At 51.4% G+C, this 8,735-nt stretch overlaps 1 protein-coding gene across 1 annotated transcript in view; it reads right to left on the bottom strand.

The window, feature by feature from the left end:
* Window positions 1-448: 448 nt before the first annotated feature.
* FAIM2 (Fas apoptotic inhibitory molecule 2) overlaps window positions 449-8,735 on the bottom strand; it is a 29,840-nt gene continuing 21,553 nt past the window's right edge. Inside the window, exon 12 of the mRNA XM_081249513.1 lies at window positions 449-858. Coding sequence (XP_081105639.1) covers window positions 709-858 — 150 coding nt within the window. The 3' untranslated portion in view covers window positions 449-708. The remainder of the gene's footprint in view (window positions 859-8,735) is intronic.

The raw sequence follows: 8,735 nt of genomic DNA, 5'->3' as shown, positions 1-8,735 counted from the left end.
CTCTGTGTCATGACCCAGGAGGGTAAACCAAGGCAAGCACAGATGGCACTGGCTTCCTGCCCCTCTCTCTGCTGCAGGGCTCAGGTGCCTAGAACAAGCCGCTGGTCCCAGAGCTGAGAGAAGATAGGCAGCCTGGAACAGCCATCCTGTTCACCCACTATCCCCGTCCACCCACTGCAGAGCACACACATCCTGTCTCCCAGTTGCCCTCCCCACCCCTTTCTTACCGAATGTCAAAGCCTAACCTGGAAGGAGGGAGAGGAGGCAGGGGGTGGGCACAGGACAGTGTGCCCCATAGTCCCACAGCTGTGGCAGCCTCAGGAGGAATCATGGTGGGGCTGCAGGCCTCGGCCAGGCTTCCTGGGATCTTCTTCCCACCTCTGAACTCCTGCTGGGCTTCTCCCACTCATCCCTTGGGTCCTCAAACCCAGAGGAACCTCCAGCCTCGACTATCTCACTTTGGGAGATATAACTGGGGGGAAGGGGCGGCACAGGGGATGGTGTGACCTGGGTACCGCAGGGCCCCTGATGGCATGGGTGCAAGCTGCAGAGGGTGAGGATGAGGGCTGGCTGAGGGAAGTGAGCAGGCTGGCCAAAGGCTGGGCTGGAAGCTAGCTTTATATCTGGGCGGGCAGGAGCACGGTGGGGGGCGGTCAGAGGACCAGCAAGGGGGCATTCTCTGAAGGAAGGAGGGGTGGGAAGGGCTCCTCATTCCCGGTTGGTGCCAAAAAGCTGCAGGAAGAAGGTGAAGATATAGATGATGTCTAGGTAAATGTTGAGGGCTCCAAAAATATACTCCTCAGGGCTCAGCGAGTGGCGTCGGCTACCCATCAGCAACTGGGTGTCAAATGCCAGGAACTGAGGGAAGGGGGAAGAGAGAGAGAGAGAGAGGTCAGAAGGTCTGGTCACTGTGACACTGACCAAGGGAGCCCAGTGTCCCAGCCCAGTGTCCCAGCCCAGGCCCACCCCCAATTTTGTTATCACGGGCTGCCTGGCTGCTCAGTGACCCTCCTGTGACAGCCCAGAATATGGCACTTTCCCAACACCTTCCATCCCTAATTCAACACTTATTTACTGAGCACCTACTATGTGCCAGCCACCAATGCCGCAAAGAACAAGACAGACAAGATCCCCGACTTCGTAGAGCTTAGAGTCTAGCAGGAAAGTAATTGTTAGTATGGTGAGTAACAAAGAGAAACACAAAGTGCCACAGGGGGCTGATAACAGGAACCTGACCAACGTGAGTGTGTCAGGGGTCAGGGAAGGCTTCCTGGAGGAGGGGACCTTCAAGCGGAGGCATAGTCTTCTTGCCATTCCCTCAGGACCCTACTCTTAGAGGATGAACGAATGCTCCACGTAACAGTGAGCAGGGAGCAGGCACTTGTTAGGTGCTTTATAGACATTAGCCTACTTTGTCCTAATAACGTCCCTATTGAGTAGGGATTCTACCTTTCTTAGAAGAAACCAAGGCCCAGAGATGTTCAGTACTTAACCAAGGTTACACAGCTGGGAAGCGGCAAAGCCAGGATCTGCACCCAAGCAGGCTGGCTCCAGAGCCCCCTCATTTAACCATTCTGCTTTGCAGCTTATGGGCAGCACCCAGGGTTAATGTGTTTCCTACCAGGAAACAGGCTCCCCCGAGAGCCCCAGTGACTTGCTCAGAGCTGCAGAGACAACGAGGAACACCATGCCATGCCTGCTTTCAGGGGCTCACCACTTAGTGGGGGACACTTACAGATGATTACAATAAAACCTGGTAAATGCCATAATTAGGGCTGATTGGGCAGGAGGAAGGTGGCCCGGGAGAGGTGACACTTTCCCTGGGGCTTGAAGTATGAGTAGGAGTTTGCTAGACTAAGCAGGCCTGGGGAAGCCCTGGAGGTGAGGGCGGTGGTGTGCAGAATGAGGAATTCACTGTGGCAGGAGCAGTGGGGCAAAGGAATGGATGGACAGAGAATGGAGCCCAGGGGCCAGAGGCTCCAACAGGGAGCAGCTCCAGCATGTGGGACATCAAGGCATGTCACCCTTGAGGGCGGGGAGGTGGGCGTGATTACAAGTATGGGCTTGAAAGTCAGACCGACTTGGATCCCAGTCTCAGCTCTACTACTCACTAGCTCTGGGATCCTGGGCCAGGTTATTTAGTCGTTCTGAACCCGTGAGTCCACTTCGGCAGAAGGGAGATGAGTGTGCTTGCCTCCTGAGGATGTTGTGAGAGTGAGATAATGCGTGCAAGGTGCCTGGCAAGGTGCCTGACACATGGTAAGCACTTAATGAATGGTGGCTATTAGTGCAGTTTTATTGTTATATCTGCAGAAGGAGAGGTGCCCTCTTGAGAACCTGTGTGTGCTGCTGCTGAGACTCAGGTCTCCTGCCACTCAGCAAGGAGGCAGAAATGTCACTAGGGAAGCTGTGTAGCCTTAACAGCAGGCAAATGGAGAACCATAGCCAGGGCTGAGGGGGCCCTGCTCAGGGCATGAGAACACAGGACCGGAGTCGGAACGCCTGGGTTTGGGCTTCTATACCTTGGAGCCATCACCCACTTGACCTCAGTGTCCTCACCCGCAAAATGGGACAGTAATGACAACCACACCATGGTGTGGTTTTGAGGGTAAATGTATGACAGCGTATGTGTCATCAACTATTGTTATTCTTTAGTATCGTCTTACTCCACTCCACTCTGCTCCTTCTCAATTTGATGTCGATTACCAGGTAAAGTTTCCTTCTGTAGCAAGAACAGGCAAGGAGAGGGGCTGACTCAATGCTACAGGCTGCTTAGCAGTCACGGCTGCCAGCATAAGTTAATAAACTGCTCATCTGGCTTACCAATCAGTCGCTTGCTTGGTTGATTTCCCAGAGCCCAGTCACCCCTGGGTGAGCTAATGAAATTGAATCTCTCAACTAGAAGGCTTGGACCTGACCCGGTCTGGGGGTGGCCTCTCCAAGGAGCCTCCTAGAACAGCCAGCTGGCTTTTCTCTTGGAGAAAAGAGGAATGAAATGGTTTCTGCCCCTATCCTTGGCCAATGGCCATGGATGCTTATCTACATGGGCTATCTGCGAGAGCCTGCCACAAATTTCAACCCCACTGCCCAGCAACACCCATCACTGCAACCTCATGCCTGTAAGCCAGCTGAAGGCTTTCCATTCATTTATTCCCAGCAGCATTTGTTGAGCATCTACTATGTTGCAGGGAACATGAAAGCAAAAGACATGATCAGAGATTACATTACGAGCATGCACTCACATAGGGGAAAGTAACTTGATAATCTCCCTGGGTGATGAGCGCTGTTCCCTAACACGTTGGCTGAGAGCAGATATCTTGGTCATAGTTAACATCGTAGTTGGCAGCTAAGATCTCAGTTGAGAGCTAACAACCAGATTGACCACTGACACCTAAAAGGACAGCAGGGGACTTCCCTGGTGGTGCAGTGGTTAAGAATCCACCTGCCAATGCAGGGGATACGGGTTCGAGCCCTGGTCCGGGAAGATCCCACATGCCAAGGAGCAACTAAGTTCGTGCGTCACAACTACTGAGCCCACACGCCTAGAGCCTGTGCTCCGCAACAAGAGAAGCCACCATGATGAGAGGCCTGCGCACCGCAACCAAGAGTAACCCAGTCGCCGCAACTAGAGAAAGCCCGCGTGCAGCAACAAAGACCCAATGTAGCCAAAAATAAATAAGTAAAATAAATAAATTTATAAAAAAAAATTCCCCAATCCTGCCAAAGTCATAAAAAAAAAAAAAAACACAAGAGGACAGCAAGTGCTTGAGTTGCGAGGCAACTGGATACAAGACCCAGGAGGGGCATGTGGGTCAGGGGCAAGAGGGAGGAGCTGGACGAGGATGCTACTAACTTACATCTGAACTGTCTTTTCACACGCTAGTCCTTTATCTCACTTGCCCAATTCACTCTAGGAGGTGGATATTCACCCTTATTATTTTAAATATGAGGAAAGGAGTCTCAGAGCAGGTGAGTGACTTACTGATGGTCATTTATCTAGCTGGAACCAGATTACCTGTCTCCTACGTTCCAACAGAGAAGGGGGGAGGGTGGGCTTGAAGGGAGGGAGGAAGCACGCACAGAGGGCAGAGGAGACAAAGGCAAACTTTCTTAGTTCACCCTATTGGCCGGGGCTGCACCTGGTCAGGGTCCCATGGCCATACACTTGGCCTGACCCTGCCTCGTCCAGGCTTATGTCTGCTGTCCTCCCAGATATGAGGCTGAGAGGCTCTGGGGGAGCCATGCCATGGAAAGGGTAGCTCAGAGCCACCAACAAACAGGCACTGAATACAAAAAGCTGGGGTTGCAATGTGTTGAATCAGCATAAAAAATATACGTGGACCATGTCCATCCTACAGAAATGCCAGCATAAGGGCTCAAAGCAGCACACCCAAGGCTGTTCACGGCAGCCTTGGTTCTAACAGTGAAACCTTGGAAACAAACCCAACCTCTATCAACCAGGGGATTGTTAAGAAAACTGTGGGCAGCAGTGCTGAAGCAGAAACATCTCTGATATACACTCTTATGAGAAAAGCACAACTTGCAGAAAAATCCAAATCACATGAGCCCCTTTATGTAACAAAAAAAACCTCACAAAACTATGTGTTATAGGGATCTACATAGCATATATCTATAAAATGCATATAGAAAGGTCTGGAAGGAGAGACAACTGACCACAGCTGTTATACAGCCAAATGACATTTGCTTTATCTATATTATTTAAGATTTTAAAAAATGAAATATATGAATAAGTGTATTCATACATTAGAAAAAACTAAGAGAAGGGTTAAAGTAACACAAAAGAAGTGTTTATGAACTCTTTCATTTAACTGTCCCCATAATCCCCTGGGACAGGTATTGCATGATCATCTCCCTCATGGAGCTGAGACTGAGGCCCAGAGAGTATAAATGACTCGCCCACTTCACACAGCTGAGAGGACAGATAATCCCATTCTGTTTCCACAATCTGACTGACACTGCTTTGGGGCATGGGGTGTGTGTGTGTGTGTGTGTGTGTGTGTGTGTGTGTGTCTTTGAAGAAGGATGGAAGAGGTGAGAAGTGTAAACAAAGCTCATGGCCAAGAGCCTAGCAGGCTATCTGGGGGGATGCAGGGAGCGCTGGGCCCACCTGGCCCCGCCCCCACTTTCTGGGCTAGAAGGTAAGCATGGGCTTTGAGGATTCCAGAGAAAAGAGACTACCAGCTTTAAGCCCTTGTGCCCTCGGTTGGGATGCAGGACAAGGAGAGGGGAGCTGAGTGGAGACCCGCCTGGGGCCCACAGAAGACACTTCTCTTGTCTTCAGCAATCTGGGTGTCAAAAGTTTAAATGGCACAGACGACCTCTGCATGCAGCCCTGGGTCCTGGGGAGCACTCCCAGGTGGGTCACCACCACCAAAGGGACAGGGTCTGGCAGCCATGTGAGCCAGAAAGTCTGGCCCAAGATAAAAGGGGAGCAGTGTGAAAAGGTATGTGAAAGAGGAAGGACACGTGTGTAATACAGCGCTTAAGAGCACGGACTGGGAAGTCGCATAGACCTGGGTTCAAAGCTTGCCTATGACCTTAGGCGTCTGACTACTACTAACAGGTAATATTATTGATCACTGATGACACGCCAGGCACTTTCTGACTGCTTTGCACATATTAATTCACTGAAAAGTCACAACCTACGAGATGGGTACTATTATTATCTGCATTTTACAGATAAGGAAACAGAAGCACAGAGAGGTGACATGACTTGATCAGTCCACACAGCTCGAATGTGGCAGAGAATGGATTTGAACCCAGCTACTGTGCTCCAAAATCTGGTGTTCTGAATTATAAGGTTAACATTTACAATAAGGGTGAAAGCTACCATGGTAGTTGAGAGACTACCATGTTCCAGGTGCTAGGCTGCTTTCTTTATTCTGTTCATATATTATCTTATTAAGCATTACCACAGCCTTGTGAGATAGTTAATATTAGCCTCATTTTAAGATGTGGCACAGAGAGATCAAGTAACTTGCCCAAAGGTCACAGTGGTAAGAGGATGAGCTAGGCCTTGACTGTGGTTTGGGTGGGGTGCACGTGGCCACCTGAAGAGCCCCCCTGGCCCTCCTGATAGCACCTTTCCCGGCTCTGCCCCCGTATGCCTGTGTAGATGCTCCCCTGCCCTACTTCCTACAGGGACTCCGAACCACCCCTCCCTCAGTCTACCAGCACTGGGGCTGGGGGTCTTCTTTCACCTTCTCCAGGTCAGGGTGTTGGTCTGAAAGGCTTGGTTTGAGCAGGGCATTGGTTTTGGAGGATTAGTGTCTCAGGAACTGAGACTGAGGTGAGGTCCAGGAAGGGGTGCACCTCCCCCCGAAGGAGCAATTACTGGTCAACCCACCCTCCCTCCTGCCACCCTCACAGGAATCCACTCAATCTTGAGTGGGTTCAGATGAGGCCTCGGGTGGGCATCGGGGCTGTTGTGGTGGCAGAGGGTGGGCGGCAGGACAGAGAAGGTTCTCACTGGATCTTTCAGGCTCATGTAAACCACTGAGGCAAAAGAGTCTCTAAACTCTGAATGAAATAAAGATGAGTCTAAAATAAAGTGATACCCCTGCCTTGGGTTTGTGTAGCCATTTTTACTTTTCAAAGTGTTTCTCTAACTTTGAAGAAGGCAGGGCATCTATCATAGCCCCCACTAGAAAAGCAGGGTAAGGGGTGGGGTCGGGGCAGACTGGAGTCTCTTCCCCAAATCCCTCACGTGCTGTGGGAAGATTCACAGGACACACAGATTCCCTGTTGGGGCTGGATGGAAGTAACTGCCCAAAGCCTAGCCTCAGGGTGACAGAGGCTGAGAAGGCCTCTCTGGGCCCTCCTGCTGTGGGGGAACGTCTCTAGGCCTCTATCTTCCCATCTGTAAAATGGACAGGGAGACAGAGTAGAAAGAATGCTGGGCTGAGAGTCAGGAAAATGGGGCTTTCATCCAGCTTGGTGGCCAACAGTGCATGCATGTGTGTGGGGTGTGTGTGTGTGGTTTGTGTATGTAGTGTGTTTGTGATATGTATATGGTGTGCATGTGTATATGTGTGTGGTGTGTCTGTGTAGTATGTATGCGTGTGTGGTGTGTATGTGTGTGTGGTGTGTGTGTATGTAGTGTACATGTGATGTGTATATGGTGTGCACATGTATATGTGTGTGGTGTGTGTGTGTGTGGTGTGTATGTGTGTATGTGTGTGTGGTGTGTATGTGTGTATGTGTGTGTGGTGTGTGCGTGTGGTGTGTATGTGTGTATGGTGTGTGCGTGTGGTGTGTATGTGTATGGTGTGTATGTGTGATGTGTGTATGGTATGCATGTGTGTGGTGTGTGTAGTATGTATGTGTGTGTGGTGTGTGTGATGTGTGTGTGTGGTATGTATGTGTGTGTGGTGTGTATGTGTGTGGTGTGTGTGTATGTGTGTGTGGTGTGTGTGTATGTAGTGTATATGTGTGTGTGGTGTGTGTGTGTGTGGTGTGTATGCGTGACATGTGTATGGTATGTATGTGTGTGTGGTGTGTGTGTGTAGTATGTATGTGTGTGTGGTGTGTACATGTGTGTGGTGTGTGTGTCTGGGTGTGCTCTCTCTGGGCCTCAGTGCAGGGAGGTCCCTGTCACTCTGAGGGCTCACAGTCTCAGTGTTCCCTTTCTTCTAGAAACTGAGAGCAGACGGTTGTGTGTGTCCCCTCTATGGTCAGAAGTCAATACCCAGCACTGGAGGCCCAGCATCTCTACAAACAAAGCATCTTCCTATCCAAGCTTCACTCATCCAAACACCATCAGGCCCTGATGCATCCAGTACTGACCACACAGGCTCTCCGTGCCACCCCATCCCTGACTCTGGGACACCGCAGTGGCCTCCTAACTAATCATCTCTCAGCCTCTCTCCTGTTCATTAATCTGGCTTCTCACTAATCTTCCTTAAAGCATAGAGACTGATGTTTCCTGAGGTCCTCAAACTGGCCAGAAGGGGCAGGCAGGAGAGAGTTCTGTTCCCATTGGGCCCATCACCTAATTTCTAAAGTCCTATTCCCGGTTTCTTCCCTAGGTATCCAGGCTTGGCTTCCGGATTTAAGTGGCCGCGAGGCTTAGCTTCCCCAAAGAAGGACCAGCTCTGAGGCAGAGCAACGTGCCCACAGTCATGTAGGCAAAGAGGCTCAGTCACTGCAGGAAACCAGCTGGCCAGGCCCTGGGCGCCACCTGTGCTCCCTCGCGCGCTCTCTCTCTCTCTCCCCCTCTCCCTGCCTCAACCCTCCTGCTCTGTCCAAACCCCTCCACCTTGCCTCATCACCCCAGCCCAGCCCTCATGTTCCTCTGCCTCACTTTCCATGAGCTCCTACAGAAAAGCACTCCAGGAGAGGGCACTAGAGGGGAGAGGAGGATGGGGGCAGCCTGAGACCAGTACCTTTCGGCTGACTCACCCACTTCCATTGGCATTTGAGTCTAGTGCCTAGAGGGGGGTTATGTGGTAGGGTGAGGGAGAAAACCCAAGCCTCTCAAGAACGTGCCAAGGCTAGTTGGGGTGAGGCCCAGGAGGGGCCTGTTCCTGCAGGCAAGAACACGGCCCTAAGAGGCCTTGGCTCCCTACCTCCCCAGTCTCAGACTAGTCCATCTGGGTGGCCCTGCTCTCAAAGATGGCAGGGTCCTTCAGGGGAGGGGCTGAGGTCTCTACGAGAAAATCTTTTGCTGCTCACAGCCCTTCCAAGGCCCAGGCTGCTGGGGGCTGGGGTGGGTC

Source organism: Mesoplodon bidens, assembly GCF_964165515.1.
Source record: "Mesoplodon bidens genome assembly, chromosome: 11".
Classification (NCBI taxonomy): domain Eukaryota; kingdom Metazoa; phylum Chordata; class Mammalia; order Artiodactyla; family Ziphiidae; genus Mesoplodon; species Mesoplodon bidens.
Note: the sequence above shows the minus strand (reverse complement) of the source record. Positions and strands in the feature narration are given on the sequence as shown.